Source organism: Leptodactylus fuscus, chromosome 2 (genome assembly GCF_031893055.1).
Source record: "Leptodactylus fuscus isolate aLepFus1 chromosome 2, aLepFus1.hap2, whole genome shotgun sequence".
Lineage (NCBI taxonomy): Eukaryota > Metazoa > Chordata > Amphibia > Anura > Leptodactylidae > Leptodactylus > Leptodactylus fuscus.
In genome coordinates, this window is record NC_134266.1 from 156,291,152 (window position 1) to 156,314,877 (window position 23,726).

Below are 23,726 nucleotides of genomic sequence, written 5' to 3' on the forward strand. Positions count from 1 at the left end.
CACAGCTTTTTTTTCTTCTGCAGTGTGTTTATGAAGTTAATGAAATCTCATTCACTTTGCTGGTACTGTAAAACAGCACACCCTTACTACACCTTTCCTTCAGAAAATGTTTTCGTTGTCAGGTGTAAAAATTTGTAGTGCTTGTGTAGTCACTTGTGCAAAAGTAAAGATATACGCCCTATCAATAGAAGATCAGGTGACAGATGATGTCAGAAATCCAGATCGGCAATTTGTCATCTTTACCACCTAGAGTTTTGGACAAGCTCTGCTTGGGGCTTGAGAAAAATACATTGCAGTTCACCCTGATCAGGACAGATCCAAATCTAACTCTGCGGGGGCTAGAGCTGTGGTCTTGCTTTATAGGCAAGAATCTTGGCTTTAAAATTAATTCAAGATTATGTCAGTAGTCAACATAGATTTAAAGATATCACTAGTTATAGCAGATGTGCAAATACTTACACTTTCACTTTAACCAGTGTATAGGAGAACACGTGCAGCTGACTTGCAACGAAAGGAGAAAATAATTTAATCATTCTCCTGTCCCTGTCACTTCAGATAACCCCAGGGGAAGGGGTACCATGGACTTTTATTCATATCACTCTTCTCCCATTATTAATCAGAAGCATACTTACAATTTAACCTCTTACATGCTGTGGCCACTATAAACATTTAGCACTATTAACATTCTTATGCAAATCTATTCTCCAGGATGTAATTAGGAGAACAGTGCCTCTGTATGCCGCCCTCTAGGGACAGTCCCCTTAACATCATGTATGACTCAGTTAATAAACCTACTGACATGATGCGGGGTTTATTGCCAAATAAATATTTCTATTCCAAAAGGAACAGATTCCCAGCTATAGACAGCGCTGTTTCGGTCTTTTGTACTTCCTCAGCATAGATATCGAATAGATTTGCATATTATTTACCCAAAATCCCTTGTGGAGCAGGAATGACTTGTAAGTCTCCGTATGCCTATGTAGGCACACACTCTTCCTAATGTGTATGATTATCCCCTGACTCTATTAACATTCTTAAAATTCCAATTGACCTCTCAAAGATGATTGCAATGGTGTCTTTATAGCACAAAGGACTAAGAGTTGGTTCACATCTGCTTTTGTATTCCTTCCAGGGAGAGTCTGCATGGAGACCCCCCGAACGGAATACAAACGCAATTGCAAGCGCTGTGCAGTAAAAGCACACGGACCCCGCACGAATCATGCGGGCAGGAAAGTAGATTGGGAACTACTTTCCTGTCCTCTCAATACCTGCGGACATCTCCCGTTAAGCACACAGACTTCATTATAGTCTTTGGGGTCCGTGCGCTTTTACAGCACAGCGCTTTGCACTGGTGTTTGGCATTCTGCGTTTGGTATGTTATTTGTTCTACATGATCAACCACAAAAAATTTAAAATTCAGATGCCAGAATTGAAGTTCTCTGATCATCTCAACACTCAGAAACAAATAGTGCTAAAAACTGAACATTAAGTGCTATGTACCCAAAAATACAAGGTCTCATAAAGCTACAGTGACATAAAATGTAAAAAGTTATGAAGGCTTGCATGCAGTGAGGGATAAAATGCACATAAGGCTCCATAGTTATGTGTCAGTAATATTTATTTGAGCCATAAATTAAAATCTGCTAAAAAAAGACAATTTTAGGATTTTAAGGTGACTGTTAAATATTGACACTGTTATCCAGAACTACAACCTTCACGGACCAATAAGGCATTTAGAAAACTGTAATCCATGGCAGGCATAACCCTAGATTCGCACAACTGTGTTTTCGCCCATGTAATTTGGTCCTTTTTTTTTTTCCACTGGCTTTACCATCCTCAACTCCAGCAGTGGGACTCCTAGAATCATGGTTACCTATGCTGTTAGGAGTCCCTTCCTCTCAGCAACATACTGTCCCATGCCAATTACAGTATGGTATAGGTTGTCGCTGGAAGGCAGGGACTCCTAGCAACATAGTTGGCTATGATATTGGGAGTCCCGCTCCTGACTTGAAATTCAGGCCAGGTAATCTGGCAAAAACACACAGACCGAGTTTCACCGCTGTCATCTTAACCTAAGGCATTGTGAACTACTCAGAACCTGTTACAGATCTATCAGTAAATTACAATCTGACATACGTTGCTTCACAGATCACATATAAATGTATCAAAATAGATCTATATTTTGAATCCGCTTCTCTATGCAAGGGCAAAACAAAAATGGGGAACAAACTATTTTGCTTTTTGGTTAGTTGGAATGATGGAAGAATATAGTGGATTCATAGTCATGAGTCCACTGTATATATGATGGGAACACTTCTCCACAGTGACCAGCAATACATATGAAGAGCTCAACGGAAAAATGGCCTAAGTCCAAAAATCAATATTGTGCGAAAAACGAAGTTTAAAGTTTTAGCCTAAAGCAAACAGGCATTATTGTGGAATATATCTATCCAATGTAATCAGCTAATGAACACCGTTAATCCTAATCATAAATTGTATTATTTATTAAAAAAATTGCAGCTTCATGTATAAATATTATTTATTTAATATTATTAATTAATTACTACTATTATTAAACGATGAAGAATAATAATTACCTGCCTCCCTTTTCGGCGCTAAATATGTGCAAAAGTCAATTTAGAGCCTTTTAAACAATAAGACAAAGTTTTTACACTAATATAAACAACAGACCGGAAGTCACGATTTCAATGAAAAAATGACCAACGAGAGTGAAGTAAGTAAGTTTGTATTGGACTTAGGCCATTATTCCATTGAATGTAAATTCTTCTGCATTGAAATATATGGACTTAGGTCATTAATCCTAGGTACCTTGTAAACCCAATGCATAGAACGAGGTACAAAGAAGCTTTCTAGGTAATAATTTGAAATATGACAAAATGTGGACTTAGGCCATTTTTCCGTTGAGCTCTTCATATGTATATGTTATTTTGTGCTGTTTTGGAATATAGTCAATGACCTGTTCCTGCAATATGTCCTCTTACATAGGGCAGCCTATTTAGTTTGCAGACTGTGTGCTGGTGCATATATAGGTGTTCTTAGTAAACAAAAAATAACATTTCCAGACAAATATACCAGATTGGTTATTGTATATGTAGAATGTATGTGAATGTAAAGTTATTTGAAGCCGCTTATTTCATTTTTAGTTGGTGACAAAGTGCCTGCTGATATTCGCATTATTGAGATCCGATCTACCACTTTACGCGTTGATCAATCTATTTTGACAGGTAAGAACTTTAATTTTTTCAAGTTGCTATTTTATTGCTATAATACACACGTGTAATCAGATTTTAAGTATATAGGAAGGAAGGAAAAAATTTAAAACAGAGTGAAAACATTTTTGCTGCATTTTTTAGTGCAGCAGAATTTTTTTAGCTGTATTTCGCTACGTGTCACCTTAGCCTAAAAGATATAAACTTATTGAAGTTTAGAATTTTGTTTGTTAATGTCTCGTGTTATATCTACTACTGTATGTGTAATAAAAATTTTCAGACATTCTGCTTTGCTGCCGTATGCTCGCAGGGGTATAAAATACTGTATGAAATTTGCTATTGTACTTTCTACAGGAGAGTCTGTTTCGGTAATAAAACATACAGATCCAATCCCGGATCCCAGAGCTGTCAATCAGGACAAAAAGAATATGCTTTTCTCTGTAAGTAAAATTGTATCTCTACCTATCTAACAATTGTGCTTCTATGGTAAATATTTATTTCAAGGCCCCTTAGGCCTTATTCACATGACAGTGAAAAATAGCCATGTGATGAACTTTTTTAAGACCATGAAAGTCTATAGGTCTATTCAGATGTGCATTTTTTGACAGACTGTTATTTACAAAAGTATAAAAAAAAACTGGCATGCTCCTCCTTTGTCCGTGTTGATGGACTTTAAAGGGGTATTCCCATCTCAAGGATGCTATCTATATTGCTAACTTATGTAAATTGGGGAATTTTCCTAAATACATTGTTTAAGAAAGGCTGCTTCGTTTTCCTACTGTTAGATTATCCCTCCCATTGTTTACATATTGATGACAAAGCACCTATCCTGAATCTGATACCAGGTTGTTTTAAAGTCAAATTGACTATATCTTGGATCAATCAGTCAGTCCAAATTAAATGAGCATGTTTGTGCACAAATCGCTAATAATGAGACAGACACAGAGTTCCGTATCAAACCAGCCATGCTCTTCGCCCATCTCAGCATCACTGGCTCTTTATTGAAAGTACACACACTTTAGAGACAAAGAAAGGAGGGGTTACTGCCCCCTTTGACATTCCTGAGTTGTTGTCCATCTCCCATTGGCTCCAAACTTCAATGTCCAGCCAGACACCTCCTTGCTCCAGTCTGTGGAATTCTGTTACTGGGTGTGTCAATGAGCAACCAAGCTCCATCTTGGTTTTAAGATCCTTTGTCTCAGATCCATGCAACCTCATTAAGGAAAAAATAGTATTTCTACAACAAACATGCAATACAAAGTATAAGAATCTTGATTCATGTTCTCAGACTTGACAGTTGGATGAAGTGACTCACTGCTCTGTGGAGGTGCTGAGTGCTCTATTTTACAATCAGAGCTGTTATCTGGACAATAAATAATCTCTCATGGTAAGGACAATGTCAATAGCTACTGAGGTTCATAGTGTCCTGTTCATCACTTAAAGCTGCCAACTAGCTTGTGGAAGAATACAGGAAGGAGAAGAGGAGGCAGCAAGAAAAATTCTGAGAGGTGGATTGGAAACCCCCTTAAGATAAAAATATGAATATACCCATAGACATTTTTGGGTTTTAAAACAGCCATGTGAAGGCCATTCAAAAAATGACAATGCCATTATTAACATGATTAAGTCCCCTTAATGGACTGAAGCAGTCATTTTTCACAGACATTGTGAATATGGCCTAAGGCTACATGCACGTGTTAAAGTGTTTGCTACAGATTTTCCACAGTAAAATATGCGACAAAGCCATACGTAAAGTAAAGCCTAGCATTGCAGAAATGCTACTTATTTGGTTGCAGATTTTGTTGCCTTGTTTTTTTAGCCAAACCCAGGAGTGGCTAGGGACACTGGAGTCTTGGGTTTAAATCCTGCCAAGGACAACATCTGCAAAGAATTTGTATGTTCTCCCCGTGTTTGTGTGGATTTAGAAAAAAATTAGATTGTGAGCCCTATATGGGGCTCACAAACTACATTAACAAAAAAACAAACAAACCAGGAGAGGTTACAAAAGAAATGGGAAATATAAAGTAAATACTTCTCCTTTCTGCTAAATCTAAACTATAAAAAGCAACTTTTTTGCAGCATGGGGCCTTAGCCTTAGGGTATGTCATCAATATTAGATATATGAGGGTCTGATACACAGGACCTTTGCAGTTCAGCTGCTCTGAGACACCTCCGCTCCCAGTAATCTTTACATGCCGGGAACCGTTCTGCTCCATACAAAATGTAGCAGCGGCTTCTAGTACAGCAGCATTTCCTCTTAAACTTAAATGGACTAGCCCGACACACAAACTGTCCTGGAACAAGTGATCCCAGGTGTAGGACCCTTACATATCTAATTCTGATGGCCTTTCCTAAGGATAGGAAAATCTAAGGGTATGTTCACATAGAGGAATTTGAAGAAGATTTTGAGATGGATCCAGCCTCTATAACCGCTCTAAAGTCCGTCTGAAATTTGTCTCCTATTATTTTCAATAGGAGGCAGTGAATAGACGTTTATTTTTTCAGCTTTTTACAAGTTCTGCAGGGCGCCATGGGTCTTTATAAACTGGAGTCATCTGGAGGTTGCTAGACATTATAGTGATGATATAGGCTATATTTTGCATATCATTTTACTGTTTGCTTGTTTTGCAATAATTTCCAATGTTTTCTTAGGGAACCAATATAGCTGCCGGTAGAGCTGTTGGCGTAGTGATCGCAACGGGTGTTTACACAGAAATTGGGAAGATCAGAAACCAGATGGTGGCAACTGAGCCAGAGAAGACTCCACTACAGCAGAAGCTGGATGAATTTGGACAACAACTATCTAAAGTCATCTCATTGGTCTGTGTGGCTGTTTGGGTCATCAACATCGGCCACTTTAATGACCCTGTTCATGGAGGCTCTTGGTTTCGTGGAGCAATATACTACTTTAAGATTGCCGTGGCCTTGGCTGTAGCTGCTATTCCTGAAGGTCTCCCAGCTGTTATTACTACCTGCCTGGCCCTAGGTACACGTAGAATGGCTAAAAAGAATGCAATTGTGAGGAGCCTTCCATCTGTTGAGACTCTTGGCTGCACATCAGTTATCTGTTCAGACAAAACTGGGACCTTGACTACCAATCAGATGTCTGTGTCCAGGGTAAGTGAGTTTTTCTGTCACTATTACAGTTGGTGCTTTGTGCAACACTGCAGCTTACACTATGATTATGGTTTCCAAAGTTGCAAAACTTCAAAAAAGGACAGTTGAAACCCTAAGGCCTTCTTGCACACCTCTTCGTAAATTATGCTATGAGTTTTGTACATTTTTCATAACTTTTTTTTTTTTTGTGGTTGTGTTTTATATTTTGTATTATTGAACTTCCAATGTCCTGGCACCTTTGAAGTCCTTTAGAGAAGTTGGTGAGAAGTACATGAACAATGTCATAATAAGAGTATGTTGGAATGCATCGGAAAAAAAGAATCTCTGCGCTCAGCTGATTAGCAAATAATATTCTTTATTTCAGTTGGGGGGACACTACGCGTTTCGGGCAAACGCGTAGTGTCCCCCCAACTGAAATAAAGAATATTATTTGCTAATCGGCTGAGCACAGAGATTCTCTTTTACCGGTCCATTCCAACAGTTGATTGACACCACAGGTGGCACGGATCCTGCTGTCTCATCACCTGGGGTAAAAAAAAAAAACCCTCCCCAAGTGGTTTAAAAGCCTGATTAACGGTTCTTTGCACAACCTCTTAAGGTGAGAACCTTTCTTACCATAGATTTCTCCTTACCATACGGTACCTCACCAAATGGAGCTCGGTGCTGTTCTCTGTTTTTTCTCTTTACATATAATAAGAGTATGATTTGTTTTAAAGAGGACCTTTCATGTCCTATGACATTAGCGGTGTTAACGTACCACTATAAAGCTGACAGTGTGCTGATTTCAGGTATTTGCCCCAATGGCAGAGATATCAGTGTTGTTAGTTTCAGCAACATTATTCCTGCAATGTTAGAGCACAGTTAAGATGCTAAACTGTAAGGCTAGCCCCTCTGAGGAAAGTGCTTGCTGACAGTACAAGGCTATGGAAGTGTACCGTCAGGTGGGCGTTCCTCACAGTCCAGCAATGACACTGAGCAGTAAGGCCAACCTCTCTGACAGTGCAGGGATATCGGTGCAGAAACTAACAACACTGATAACTCTGCAACCAGGCACATTCTGGCAAAGCTGACAGTCTGCTGAATTCAATACACTGTCCGCTTTCTAGTAGTATATAACACTAATGTCAGACGACGTAAAAGATCCTCTTTAAAGAGTAATAAAAATGGCTAGGTATAAAGTGGCTACAAAAAATTTGTGAAATATTGGGGAATGGACGCTAATGTGTTGCACATTTCTTGCACCACATCCACCATTCTGCACCTCACTCATCTTCAATCAAATGGGAGCAAAGTGGGGTGGAGAGTTGGGTGAACCAATGTATAATTATTCTAGCTCATGCCAGTTTTCTGGTGAGAGGTTATATACAAAATCTGCATCAATTTGTGACTTCCGTTCCATTTTCATACACAGGTGTTTGGTGAACTTGTCAGACCCTTTATTAAAGGGGTTTTCCAGACAAACAATAATTGTTCAAAAAGATCTGTTAGTGCTATTAATAGTGCAACCAAATACCTTTAAGGGTGCATTCACACTGAGTAAACGCTAGCTTATTTTGTAGAGTAAAATTACACTTGTAAATTTTGCTATCCCATTGACTTCAATGATATTTTTTTACAAGTGTAAAAATACGCCTGTAAAAAATACGCCTGTAAAATGTCATTGAAGTCAATGGGATAGCAAAATTTACAAGTGTAATTTTACTCTACAAAATAAGCTAGCGTTTACTCAGTGTGAATGCACCCTAACAGTGTTTTGAGTGATTTCTGGGTTTCTCTATGAACTCCTGGCATCCTCTGCATTTGTTTACATAGGTAGCTTCCTGCTCTGTTTTCCTACAACTACCATGGTGCATTGCTCTTCATTCACTCAGAGATGTCTTGCACTACCCCTCTTCCTCTCTTATGCCCCCTTCCTCTTTTACATCCCTTCCTGTTTCCCTAGCCCACCCACTACTGGCCCTTCTACTAACTCAACAAGGATACAAGGATGCTGATCCATTGTGATTATTCATCTGTGAATTAGTAAAATTTACCTCTGAATATATAAGGGTTTGTTTTCTCATATATACTTACAGGAGCTGTTCTAAAAATCACTATTTTTCATTTTTCTACATTCTACTGCCATCTTATATTTAAAGTGTAAAGTAAATCAGGCTGGCTCCAAATAGGTCATTGTGTTCTGTCTGAAACATGAGGCCTGATTGCCATTATTTCTTTCATAATGATATTTGATTTTACGTATTTATCTTTTTTGTGTAGGTATTAGTTGTTTTGTTTGACATTCAGCCTTTAAAGGGGCTCTATCAGCAAAATCATGCTGATAGAGCCCCACATATGCGTGAATAGCCTTTAAAAAGGCTATTCAGGCACCGCTAAAGTTATATTAAACTACCCCCCCCCCCCAGTTTTAAAATAATACCCTAAAAAAGAATGTGATCAACTTGCCCATCGTGCACGGTGGGCGGGCATTCAGGGTCCACCGTCATCTTCATCCACGCCTCCTCTTCCTGCGATGTCCTCGGGTCCCGTCTTCCTCCAGCGCTCGCAAACTGACATTGCTAAAAAGAAAATGGCCTGGGCGCATGCGCAGTAGCCCTAGTAGAAGCAGCATGCTACTGCACATGCGCCCAGGCCATTTTTTTTTTTTTTTTAGCAATGTCAGTTCGCGAGTGTCGGAGGAAGACTGGACCCATGGGGGCAGGCAGAGCCAGGCAAATTCCAGGAGCCTGGTAGCTACGTCATATTGAAATTTACAATTGGTATCTAATTTTTGATGAAATATATGTTATCCGTATACATTTTTTTTAAAAAAAATTCTGAGGGTGGCTATAGAGAAAGGATTTCTTATAGAAAGCCAAACTGGTCCTGCATTCCTACACACCGTATTAACGTAAGGTCGCTGAGTTTGTTCATCCTCACTGTTCTTGGTTGTTGACTGCCTTCGGTCACCTGTTCTTTGGATTACTGAGAGTTACTGTTTCAGCTATTATATACTTTGCACCTAGTTGTGGGCATAACTGCTATAGGAAACTGCATGGCAGCTGCTGTGTGGTGCAACAAGTACTGAGGCCCACCTCCATATTGTGGCGGGGGCATTATCTTTTGCATGGTGTATATTTTACTGTGACATCACTATATAATTCTAGTTATAGTAGGTTATGCCTATATTGTGTCATCATTGTGTGCATTATCCCTGCACTATGATATAATTATCACTATTGTGATATCACTGTGTATTATCCTTGTACCGAAATTTCATAGTGGAGATTCTCCAACAGTTGTGATGTTTCTGGGTGCATTATAGAAACCAAAATAATTATAAGCTTTTTTTTTTTCCTGAACTTGCTGCTGAAGGAATCATGGAAGCCAGACTGGGTTCCCAAATTTTCCAGTTTGGCCCCATGGTTACTATAGAGGACCATTCATCCTGAGTCTACCTTAACCTTTTACTTGCTTAATATGTATTTTTCTCTCATCCTCCTTCTCCTGGTGCATCCATTACTATATATATTTTGTCCCTGGTACAGTGATTTACCATTTGCGATGACTAGCCAGTGACCTGCAGCACTATGAGCATGCTGCTATTACTAGGACACTGTGATGACATCATTGCTCCACATAAATTATAAGATATCCGCTGTCTTGTTTAACTGCATGTACAATTTCAGTCCATTAACTGTAGCTGCAGCTGCAATTCCTTAACGGACTGTAGAAGAAAAGTGACCTTCTGAGCCCGTGGGTTAAGCCTGGGTGTTAAAACCAAAGTAATCCTCGTTATAAATCATGTAAGCGACCTGAACGCCAGGGTGATAATTATGAAATAGTTTCCATTTTCACTCTCATTATTCCATTCATCATTTGCTCTTAGAGGCTGAATAGGTTTTACAAGAAACTTCCAGAATCCAATTTTTTCTAGCAGTTTCTACTTGTGCCCCACATACAGTATACAGAGTCTGCTTTCTAAAGCCTATCAGCAATTGAAAGCTGCACACTTGAATAGCCTGATTTTTTTTTTTTTTTTTTTTCGATTGGAAAGACATTATTTTGCAACCTGCATATTTATGTTCCTTACACGGTGAACTATAACAGCACGTATTGAGATAGAAACATAACCATCCAACATCTGTGCTGAGGTGCTGCTTTTTAACTGATATAACCATTACATCTGAGGCCGGGTCACACCAGCGCTGGAACTCCTTTCGGGGATTCCATTCCCCTTTCCACTTGAAAAATGTGGACAGAAAAGCGCTGCAATGATGATTATCTAACTTTATACCACCTATTGGTTGGCTTACTTGATACCTAAAATTTGCTGCAATTGCAGCACACAATTTTTGCTAGGCCAGAACCTCTTTCTCCTTTTAAGCTACACAAAGGCTCAGGACCCACATAGCGAATCGCAGGGAAAAAAAATTGCGGAAAAAAACCTAGCGGAAATGCATGGAATTTTCTTTCCGCAGCGGTTTTCATTGCAATTTTGCAGAGTTTTTTCCTCTGCAGATTTTCAGCCCCTATCATTCTAATATGGAAAATGCCAGTTTTTTCCGCAGGTATAATTGACATGTTGTAGTACAAAACATTTAAAGGAGTACTACAGTTACAGTAAATAAATGTAATTACAATTTTTCATTGTTTTCTAGATCTCTGCTTGTTTTCATTCTTTCTGCTTACTTGCAGTGGATAGAAATCAGTCCATGGTCATGTGATGAACACACAGATGCGCAACTCATTATACAGTAGTCACAACACAGTAATCATACATCTGCATAGTAACGAGCTGTGTGCTCATCACATGACCATGGACCATAAATCACATGACCTTGGACTGATTTTTATCCCCTAGAGGTAAGAATGACAGGAAGCCAAGGAATTGATACACAAAGTGTATACATAATAAGTTTATATAAATTATTATTACAAAAAAAAAAATTATTAAACTGAACTGGACAACATTACCTTTAAGCCAGTTTTTTTAAAATGAAAATGTAAGTAGAATTTAGATTTATCTTAGATTTACTAAGGTAAAAGTAATCCCACTGGCTATTGGCTTAGATGCCAAGGTTTCAGCCAAAAAAGTGGTTCCCGTAGGTGAAAGATGCTTTTCACCTGTGATCAGGTGAGGCTCATGATTAGAGATAAGTGTTTTTTTTTTTTTTTTTTTTTTATAAACCTACACGTGAAGGCAGAGAGATACTTTTATATCAAGGGTTTCACACGCTGGTGACTTTCAATGCATGAGCAAAGATGGACTCGTGTAGGCTGGATTCACACTTTGCCTTTTTCTTCAGATCTTTGAAGTGTGTATTTTTCCTGAATCATAGGAAATAAAGCAGTAGAACTACTAATACATTTATTATAATATTTTATATTATTAAATACATTATATTACTGTTAATATGCAGTAACCTTTTTGTCTTCTCTCCTGCTTAAATTAAAAACACAGTTATGAAAAAAACAGCACCAGAACTGTGAACACCAGTGGTAAAGCAGCGTTTCACACCATTGTAGCTTTCAGGAACCAAAAAAAGTCTTGATTTCTGAGACCTAGGGCAAAGTACTACATAGAAATATGGTAAATTATAAGATGGTGTTGCAGGAATTGTGCACTGTTGGCCATTAGGCCACCCATCTGTTAGAGTGCATTAACACGGAATTTTGTGGCGCTGTTTTTGCCACAATGACTCGTGTAAAGAATCAGCGTTGAAAAACAGACTCCCATTGAGTTCAATGGGTTTCGTTTTCCGCAAGGTTCTAATTTAAAACAATGGGAGGCTTTTTAACCCATTGATTTCAATATGTTCCGCGCAGAAGATGAAACCTATTGAAGTCAATGGGAGCCTTTTTATCAACGCTGATTCTGCTGCGAGTTATCGTGGCAGAATCAGCACCACTTTACTCCGTGTGAATGACCCCTTAGGAGGTTGAGATGGTTTGGTGTGGAAGCTCCTGGGCAATGAGACTATGACCGGTATCAACCAAGTGGCTGACTTCTCTTTTACCCCTTGTGTCCCTAAGAGTAAGTTCATACTGAGTTTTTTGGTCCAGAACCTGGGGGCAGAGGCCACTTCAGGTTCCGGACCAAAAAACGGGTAGCCATGACTGAAATCCGGTGCACTGCACTGGCATCCAGTCGCGTACTCCGCTCCGGATTAGGCCCATTGAATGGGCCTAGCTAGTCAGGAGGAGGGAGTGTCTTCAGGCTGAATCATGAGGCGAATTGGCCTGAAGAATGAGCATCTCGCTTCTTGATTTCAATGGGAGACGTTTTTATGGTCAGGATTTTGAGGCAAATACGACCTCAAAATCCTGACCAAAAAACTCTGTGTGAACTTACCCTAAGGCTCAGTTCACACGTGGGCAAAGGGGAGGTTTTTGACAGCGGAATTCGCTTCAAAAACCTCTCCTTTAACATGGTGGTCTATGTAGACCACTAGCTTTTTTTTTCCTCCTAGCGTTTTCCGCCTGAAGAAGGGACATGACCTTTCTTCAGGCGGAAAACGCCTGAAGAATTGCATAGAAGTGAATGGGAGGCGAAAACCGCGTGGTAAAAAACCGCGCGGTTTTTTGCACACAAAACCGCGCGGTTTTTTGCAAAAAACCGCGCGGTTTTCGCCTGCAGTTTCTATAGCACATATAGGAAAAAAAAACCCTAGCGAAAACCGCTAGCGAAAACCGCGTCAAAAACCTCGTCAAAAACCGCGTGGAATGCAAAAAACAGCGTCAAAAAAACTCCTCGAGGTTTTTTACCTCGCACAAATAAGCTAGGCGGTTTTCACGTGTGAACTGACCCTAACTAAACAAACCCTCTTTTAAAAGCTTATTTACCACCACCCATCTATTTATGAACTTTCTAGATGTTAAAGCAAAGAAAAAAAACTCTCTCTTCAAACTATGACAAACGTTTCTAGTTGTCATGTTCTAAAAGCTTCAGCCAGAATAATAAGTGATTTATGAATTGCCGAAATGCTTTGCCATGATACAGTACAAGGACAAAGTTATGCAACACATCTGACTAGCATCATATTCCTTTGTGTGGCAAAATGTTGAAAAGGAATTAAAAACTATTGTAGAAGGCATTGAAGAGATGAGTGTTCCAAAAATATCTATGCTGCCCGTGTGTTTACGTCAAATATGAATGAAGAGTTATTGTCATGGTTATTTATATATAGCTGTGAAACTATTTTATATAATGTATGAAATACCATTAGATGCCCTAAATGAAATTTCTGCAGCTCCCATATTGTCTACCATTGCAAGGAAGGTCAGTGCCATGTCGCTAAACTTGAAAACTGCGAATGTGCGCCTGACTTGTTTCACTTCTTCATAATTTTTTTTATAAATTCTTTATTTATGAATACGAAATAAACAAGGAAAGAAACAGAGTGTAACACTCAATTGGGAAGCAAAACCAAAAAGGCCCAACATAGCAACAAAGGGCCGAATACGTAACAAGGCATAACAAACGAAAAGGGGACAGGGCCTCCCACGAACAGCCAGACCGGGACAGGCCCCAACACCACCCTAAACAGACAAGGGAGCAGGGAGAGGGAGGGACGAGAGAGAGCAGGAGAAAAAGGGAAAGGGGGGAAGGAATGAGGGAATCAACAAGTGGAGGGGGGGGGGGTCCCCAGGACCAGACCACGAACAGTCCCCAGGTCAAGGCAGAACCTCAGCCCATGATGTGCTTGTACTGCCAGGAGCCCTGGAAAAGGATCCAGGGGGTCCAGGCCTTCATGAAAGACTCATGAGTGTCTCGGAGAGACGCCGTGAGGTCTTCCATTGATTGGACATCCTCCACCTTACGGAGCCAGTGGTGAAGAGAGGGAGGATTGGGGGACTTCCACAGAGCTGGCATGCAGGCTCTAGCTGCATTAATCATGTGCCGTATTGCCGATTTACGGTAGGCACGGAGGGAGATGTCCGAAAGGTGGAGCAAGAAGGCCGGCGTGTTGGGAAGGCACTTCTTAATAAATTACCCTCACAACTTTTTATTTAGGGTAAGTACTTTCTATTTGTTTACATTATAAGTGATTGGTTCATCTTTATTCTGTCTTCTGCATTGGTAGTAAATATCTAGATAATGGTACCAATGGCTTTCATTATAGTGCCCAGCTGGAATTTTATATAATCTGCAAGCATGATCTTAACCTAGAATTTTGAGATCTGAAGAAAAGAGCTTTAGGCTAAGGCCCCACGTCACAGAAAAACTGCTTGCTTTGTTGCAGATTTTGCTGAAATTTTTTGAGCCAAAGTCAGGAGTGGATTGAGCAGAAGGGAGAAATATTAGAGCTTCCTTTACCTTTCCTATTCCTTCTGTAGCTTCTTCTGAGTTTGGCTAAAAAAAACCCAGCAAAATCTACAACAAAAAAGCATAATCTACAAACTGTAAGGCCCTGTGTAGTGGAAAAGCTCACAACAATGTCACAGTGTTGGGCTTGTGCTCACAATGATGTCACAGTACAGGAATTATGATCACAGTCATGTCATGGTACAGGGAGCACACTGTTACATCACAGTATAGGGATAATACTCAAAGTGACGTCACAAAGCAGGGATTATGCTTACAGTGATGTCACAGTACAGAGATTATGATTAGGGCTAGTTCACATGGGGTGAACACATTCTGTTGTGGCTTTCCACTCCGGATTAGGCCCAATTGAATAAGCCTAGTCCGGAGGGTGGTGTCGCAAGGCGGATTTCAGTGCGAGGCGGCAGGATTTTGACGTGGATTCCGCGTCAAAATCCTGACCATTTTACCCTGTGTGAACTAGCCCTTATAGGTCCTCACTATACAGAGATTATGGCCACACATCAGAGTATAGGGCTAATGTGCACAATGATTTCACAGTACAAGGATATTGCTCACGGTAATATCCCAGTGTAGTGATAATATTCACAATGATGTTACAGTACAGGGATAATGATCAAGGTGAAGTCACAGTATATGGATAATGATCACACTAATGTCACGATACTGGGATAATGATCATAGTGATGTCACAGTATAGAGATTATTATTACAGTGATGTAATAGTACAGGAGTTATGCTCACAGTGATGTAAAAATTCCTAGACTTTTCCTTCTTGGTGTTGTAATTTCAATGTTGAGGAGTATAATTGTATAATACCAACATCCCAATCCCTATGCTGGAAGGCTCAGCATAAGGGTAGTTCACACGGAGTAAACTGGCATGTATTTTGGCATGTAATTTTACACGTGTAAAATAAGACTCCCGTTGACTTCAACGACATTTTACACGTGTATTTTGACGTGTATTTTGATGTGTATTTTGGCGTGTTTTTTTTTTTTTATTACACGTGTAAAGAAATGTCATTAAAGTCAATGGGAGTCTTATTTTACACATGTAAAATTACACGCCAAAATACACGCCAGTTTACTCAGTGTGAACTACCCCTTATGCTAGTTGTTCATACCTCGGATCACATGTTCTGGGCATTTTTGAAAAGCTCATTTCTGGAGTAAAACACTTGCTGAAGGCTTTTCTTATAAAACAAACGCCTAACTAAATATTCATTGTTTAGGGCCACACCTTTGCTAAATGATCCATTACCCTCAAGTTCAATCATGTGAAGATTTTTCGATTCCTACACATCATAATGCCTGTCACTAATTCCAGTGAAATTCACTGCAGCCACTTTTTCAGCAGATCTCCCAATATACCCCCTCTATGAAACCAAGTACATAAAAAAAAAAATAATATCCTGATATCACAGTGGCCATGAAGCCACATAATACACTATTTCCTATGTATAACACAGGATCACACTGTTCACAATAGGTGATGGTCACAGCTAGCCTCCATGACTTCTGAACAGGTCACAGAATAGGTCCATAACACTCACTAGAAGTAAATGAAGATCTCTAAACTACAGTAGCTTTTGTCTATATGGCAGCTGTAAAACATATATCATATTAACAACAGCTCAGATAAGATGGCAACCCCAATAAACAAACATGTACAAAATGTAGAATAACACATCTACAATTAAAAAAAAAATAAAATAATAGATTTCACCTTATGATGTGAATTAGTAAAAATACAGGTGAAACCTTTCCTTTAAAGGGAATACACCCGATAGTCTCCATGTTTTTGCTGTGTCTCTCCTTTTATAGCAAGGCTTTGGTAACTCATACTTCTAGAAATGAACACAGCAGGATGCAGGATTTATTTAGTGTCTCCTGAAAGAAGCTGATAAGAATGAAGAATGGCATGCGTTCAACACATAGCATGTTAAATTAGATTAATATTAAAAGCATCATGCCATGTTGTACATGGGAATATTGAAAAGCACCATAATTCAAGCAGTTGGCGTGTCTGCTTCATCTATGCCTCCTGGTGAGACCAACCATGTCCTGCCAGCCCCCCAGGCAGCTGTTATGGCTGTCTAAGCCAACCACTAGGATCTGTCATACAGCCAGTATCCTCCTAGCAATCCTCAGAGCTGTTTGTACTTTGCTTATAATGGTCTACAAATATACAATACAAATATTGTAGAACGAAGTGTTGCCATATATGTTCACAGTATAACTGCTGCTCAAATAAAGAGAATGGATGTTTAGGTAATCCTAAATGACCTCATATTCCTACATCCCTCCCCAGCTGCCTATATAACTTCATTTTCGACATTTCATGTTAGTGAAACCAATTCTCTTAAGCTATTTAGCTATGTTTTATTATGAATTCTGTATTAGTTTTGTTATATACGTTATACTAACAGAAAAGTAGAGAAATGACATAACTATAGCCAAACAGTAGGGCTTATGGGTTATCCCCTAAATTAAGAAAAGAAAGTCATCCATGCATATTAAGTAGCTGCCATTCATTTGCATATTCAAATTAACCAAACATCTATGTTCATTTCAATGGGGAAATGGAAATTAGGAACTGCCGACACTTCAGTAGCATCTCTCAGGAAAACTAAGGATATTAAAATGAAACCTGCTCAAAACTTTTCTCCCAAAATCATGGCACTACTATAGAACATGGCTGTGCATGCGGCAATGATATACTGTACATCCACATGACAGATGTAGTCAATCCCTGGTCTTAGTGCTGGTACTTGTATGTTTGACACAAGACTGCTGAGTTGTGAAGGTACCAAGACCAACAGGGACTGCTGGAGCTGTGGGGGATTTAACAGGCGAGTTTTAGTTTTATTTTATTTTATCCTATTGGCCTTTACAATCTGTGGGCTGCTATTTTGAGCTCTCTAGCTAATAGGAGAAGGTGCCAAAGCCCCTTTATGGTAATGAGAACAAAAAAACTAGTATTCCCAAAGATACATGTGTATACGTGTGTATGTTTCTTGAATATATTCGCTTCAGCAAAGCCTTTGTGTCAGTCATAGACTTACTAGTTTGTGCAGGTTCTGTGCACGGTAACTATTAGTAGTAACTGCGATGTAATGCATCCTTTTAGTAAACCCAACGAAGCCACTTATTAGGAATGCTTTATTACCCATTGGAGACAGCAAAAGCATAAATCTGCAGGACAAGTATTACAGATCAGCAAGTTTCCGAGTAGACAGGAGAGCACTGTTAATGTTTAACCGTTGGGAGTTCCCTGGATAAATATAGGTGAACGCTAATGGCAGGATTATAGATATTATTCATGGATTTCCAGACCTGTTGAATTGTTAATATTTACCTAATAGCAGTAGCTGTGTCTTAGTTCATGGCATAAACAGGCTACCTGCACCTGGTGCAATGTGAATAATGTTTGAGGTTCATTGATAACAGAGGCTTCTGGGATTTCCGAATAAATATGAAATATTGAACATCACAATGTATATTGAATGTCACAACTCAATTAACCAATGCTTAGATATGGCTGTGGATAGATATATATTTGAAATAGCTGGATAACATGCAGGCTCCATATGGATTTGGTTAGGTGGGGGAATTCAGATCTAGTTTTCAAATAGGATGGTAATGATACCTTTCTGTCCATAATATAATACATAAAATAGGGTGTGAATTAAATGAAGAATGTGAGGTTTACTTTGGATTTCTCAATCTCTTTACAAAACCATATACTTTATTAGCAAAACTGTGCAAACTTCCAAGCATATTAACATTCTGATTCCAATTGCCCTATATGCTGGAGCTGAGCATGCATGTGTTCTGAAAGGGGAGAAAGGAGTAACCATTGGCAGTCAAATCTAGTGGCAGTGTTTCTCCCCTAAGTACAAAGGAATTGGGTATGTTGAAGTCCAAATCAAGGCCTGATCCTCCTCTACTCTGGCCAACTAATGACAGTCCTGAACAGGGGGACCTCTATGAACTCCTTTAGGCCGGGGCCCCACGGACCGGAAACGCTGCAATTTTCCTGCAGCGGAGACGCTGCGGGAAAAATTGTGGCATTGTACAGTGCAGGCAAAGTGGATGGCATTCATGCAAATCCCATCCCCACTTTGCAGAAAAGATGACAGCGCGGACACGCTGCGATTTGCAAAGCCGTTGTGGCTTTGCAAATCACAGCATGTCAATTATATCTACGGAAACGCCGGCGGATTTCCCGTAGATATAATATTAAGAGAAAGTCCGCAGAGGAAAACTCTGTGAACCTTCTCTTAAAAGCGCTGTGGAAAGAACTGCAATGCGTTCACGCAGCGGTTCTTCCCGCAGCGCTTTAGTGCTACGGATATGGCCTGTGGGGCCTTAGGGCTAGTTCACACGTAAAAACCTCCTGGCTTATTGTGGTCCTGAAAAAAAAAAAAAAAGCTCCCTAATTAGGAGGCTTTTTTTGACCTTGAGGCGTTTTTTGGAGCTTTTTCTGGAGCAGTTTTTGGTAAGAAAACGCCAGGCGGTTTTCCCCTCCCCTAAAGTGAATAGACTGTAAAATAGTGTATTTTTGTAAATTATACAATATATTACGCTCTAGAGAATCAGCCAATTATTTTTCTTCTACTAAATAAGTATGGAAGAGTAGACAGATTTCTTGTAAAATGTTGGGGGCCACACGGTGGCTCAGTGGTTAGCACTGCAGCCTTGCAGCACCGGAGTCCTGGTGTTCAAATCCCGCCAAGGGCAAAAAACCATCTGCAAGGAGTTTGTATGTTCTCCCCGTGTTTGCATGGATTTCCATCCCATATTCCAAAAAAGACATACTGATAGAGCTCACAATGTACATTTTTTCCCTATGTGGGGCTTACAATCTACATTTAAAAAAAAAAAAAAAAAGATTTCTTGTAAAATGTTGCTCTTTCCTTATTTCTCCTAATAAGTTAGTCTACAAGGTGTCTGATACTTTTCAGTCTGTGCAAGTTTAATATGCAGATGTGCCAAATGCTTTATTTGTCCTGGGAGTTGCAAAAAATCTGCATATTTCTTAGAGTACCGTTTGTCTAGTGTGAATAGGCAGCAAAATAGATGTCAGAGACACTTGACATTTATCACATAAAGCAATATATAAAATAATAAATGATAGTGTCTGGTTAACAATATAGCATATAGAGGATCTGTCCAAATTACTTTTCTTTCATGTAGAAGTCAGTGACAATTTAAAAGCATTTATTCTCTATCACTAAGTTCAGCTGGCTATATACGGGGCAGATTAAGGGGACCATAAGCCCCAGACTGTTCATGAAGCATCCCCCCCTTCATACCAAAAGATCCCTCTGACAGAATAATGCCCTTCAAGCAGTCTATTGTTTCATAGCAGCCTTCCACACAGTGTAATGCCCAAAGTGGCCCCTCCATATACTATAATGTTCCATAGGAGCCCTTCCACACATTATAATGTCCCATAGTGGCTCATCCAAACAGTGTAATGTTCCACAATAGTCCCTCAACACAGTATAATGTGGCGCTGTGGCACATAGGGTTGATGGAGCTGGGGGGGATTTTATATAAAATTTCCAAAAAATTTTGGTTAAGCCAAACTCAAAATTTTTGGGATTCAACACCCATGAACTATCAAGCTCAAGGGAGGTGAGCAACGCTGTTTGTAGTGTTTACTTGTTCCACTTATTTTTGTTTGGGGCCCGAGAGTTCAGCATCAGACATATTTGGTCCAAACAAAACTGCCAGAAAAACCTCACTATTTTCAACAAATCCTCACCTCTAGAAGACTCCCCTCCACAGTAATCCACTGTATTATAATGATTATAATGGGGTCATAACCTCCCCAGGTAACCACACATTTCACCATTATTATAATCTGCCCATGGCTATATAATATATCAAACTTCTTTCAATGCCACAAATGTCCTATACGAGAACACATTATATAAATGGAATTTCACATTTTCCACTCACTTACTGTAACTCCTGGCATGCTCTGCCTGCATCTATCCCAATTATGTTATCTTCTCCCACAATCCACTGCTCTCGTAACATTTCAGTTAGCTGTGAGAAATCGCTGGATTCAAGAAGACTCGACTTTATTAAAATTGCATGAAAGTGGTCATGTTGTTTTTTTTATGTTTTAGAAAATATTACTATAATATAAGGGCAAGTGAAAAGCGGAGTTCATGGCAGCTGTGTATCAGTACTGATACCAGGGTATTATTCTGTATTGTTCACAGCTACCTCTAATCCTAAAACAAGACTGTCTAAGGCAAATCTGCAGATATGGCAATATCTAGCACTAATAAACACATAGAGTGACATAGTTTGACAGCTTTATCCACTAAGGCCTGGTTCACATCTGCGTTCAGTATTCTGTTTGTGGAGTCCACTTGGAGATCCCCTTGAACAGAACCCTATACGCATTATAAAGCGGTTAGCGAAGAAGCCACACAGATCCCATAGACCAGAGGTGCTCACACTTTTTCAGCATGTGAGCTACTTTACAAACTGACCAAGGCAAAAGATCTACTACCCACTTCTTGTGGGCGGGGTGGGGCGGGGCATGTGGGCGGGGTCGGGCATGAGAGCAGGAGACAGCGGCGTTCTGTGGCCGCCCAGGGATCCCCGGTGTCTGCTTGTTCACAGCGCAGGCTGAGAGTTATCTCTGGACACTGGCAGGCTGGGGCTGCGGCAGCCCCGCCTGCCAGTGTACGGAGATGACTCTCAGCCTGCGCTGTGAACAAGCAGCACCCCGGCTCCCTCCATCCCTAAGAGCGGGGAGTGCATCATCCCCCGGAGCTGCTGCTGCCCAGACAGCCTGCACTGTGAACAAGCAGACACCGGGGATCCCTGGCTGCATCCCGCGATTGACCCATACGTCCTTTGCGATCGACCGGTAGATCGCGATCGACGTATTGGGCATCCCTGCCATAGACTATAATGGCGTCCGTGTGGTTTCAATTCGGTGTCCACATGAATCATGCGGAGAGAAAAGTACTACAAGCGGCACTTTTCTTTCTGCATGTTTTATGTGGAAACCACACAGAATCCATTACAGTCTATGGGGTCCGTTTGGTTTCTTAGCTAACTGCTTTTTAATACTTATAGATTTCCGTTCAGGGGGTCCCCAAGCGGACTCCCTGAACAAAATACCGAACACAGATGTGAACCAGGCCTCAGCAAAAATGTATAAAAATCTTATTATATTGATAGGTTTATGCTTTAGTGGCCCTAGTCTAATTTATTTCTTTTTTGTACAATATTTAGATGTTTTATTTTCATTCTCTTTCAAATGTGTTACACAATAAACAAAAGTAATGGTGCTAGTATGTGTGAAAAGTCAGAAAGTTTTATGCCTGTTGTCAAAATGTCTTCTCTTCGGGATGTTGGCATCCGTCCATGTAGAAAGGCCTCCGCATAAACTTGCTTCAATGTTTACCTTATAAGGGCGGAGGGCACACACTAACTCAGTGTAAAACAAAGAAGGGAACTCTGTTGGCAGAGGCCCAATCTCCTGTGCAGGTCTAGTCTATTGTTAACTCATTCAGATGACTTACATAACTGAACTGTTCTATGCACATGATTATCTCCTCCAGATATTAATGCTGGTTATTTAATAGGAAAGGTTTTAGTGTATAAAGTACTGTTTTTATTATATTACATATTTATTATGTACTATATATTACAGGGGTCAGCAACTTTTTTTTTTTTTTTTTTTATCGAAGATGAAGCAGTCAGTGTGCCATGCAATAGCAGCAAGGATGTTGACCCCTACATGACAGTTATATAAGGCACACTGTAACCAATTAACTGGTTGATTAAGCTTCCCTTTTAATGTAATCCTTGTCCATGGCTTTTTGCGCATCGATGATTCTTCCTGGGTGGAAAAGACTTTTGGCTAGACAGAGTACTCAGAGTCTGCAGTAAGCCAGCTTTATGGGGGCAGAGGATGTCCCTCACACAGAAGAATAAACACTCACTTTAGCATGTTCACCTGTCATATCTTACTTTATTTTGCACTTGCCCTAAGGTACAAAAAGTAATTGAACAGGCAATTGTGGTCCTCTAGCTTAAGCGAGCTCACAGCCTGGACACCAAGGGGCTATTTCTTAAACTTTCCCCTTTTTATTTCTTCCCCCTCCATATCTGTTTATATGGTCCATGTGAGAGGGGGATTACAAAGAGCAGCAACATTTTATACATTAGCTGTTTTACATTTTGTGCCAAGAAAATAAGCCTGAAGTGCCGGAGGTAGCTGATCCCTGGTATATTATATACTACTATACATAAATATACTTTTATTAGTACCTCCAAAATATATTGACTTTAAACATACCACAGTGAAATGAGTACACTGTAATAGGGTGAAGTACGCTCATGTCTTTTATAGATCTTCAACTGTCTTTAAAAGATAGCTTGAGATTGGTGTTCTATATTTTCATGTTATATATTATAGCGCAAGTATATCAGAGGATTGCATTTGTATAATTTAAAGGTGTAGCTGCCCCCAGAGGTATGTTTGCATGTTACTATTGTAACAAATTGTTTGTATTCTGGATCCTGCACTACCACTTCTTTACTCAAATTTGAGTGATGGATAAAAGTGTGTATGCTCTGGTGTCCATCCTCTTTCCACTTTGACATGAGGATGTTTCCCACACTTATTGTGCTGTTGTGGAAATCATCATAACTAGTTTTATACAGCATGTTTATAAATTCCCTGTAACATAAACCAGGTGATGCCGTACTGACACATAGTCTATGCACAAGGCTATTGAAAAGGAAATACATTGAGTAATGTCCAGGGTGACATGCTTAGTAGAAAGCTAGAGTGTGGGATGTATTTCCTCCAACAAGAACGTAATTCAGTAAACTCTTTACATTCAGTAGCAGAACCAGCATAATCTGTTTCACTGTGAAGCTCACAACAAGATTGGAATAATCTTTGATAGGGACTCTTGATGCTGAAATGCCTTTTATTACAATTTTAGTAGAACTATTTTTGGAGCACCTTCTATAGTGATACTGTACCATTGTTGTATATAGTTAAATAATACATGGGTTGGA

General features: G+C 39.7%; 1 protein-coding gene across 1 annotated transcript in view; it reads left to right on the plus strand.

Annotated features, from left to right (window-relative positions):
* The window catches only part of ATP2A3 (ATPase sarcoplasmic/endoplasmic reticulum Ca2+ transporting 3), a 177,464-nt gene that overhangs the window by 86,608 nt on the left and 67,130 nt on the right, over positions 1–23,726 (plus strand). Inside the window, exons 6-8 of the mRNA XM_075264868.1 lie at positions 3,165–3,245; positions 3,585–3,670; positions 5,883–6,347. Of these exons, the coding sequence (XP_075120969.1) occupies positions 3,165–3,245; positions 3,585–3,670; positions 5,883–6,347 (632 nt within the window). The remainder of the gene's footprint in view (positions 1–3,164; positions 3,246–3,584; positions 3,671–5,882; positions 6,348–23,726) is intronic.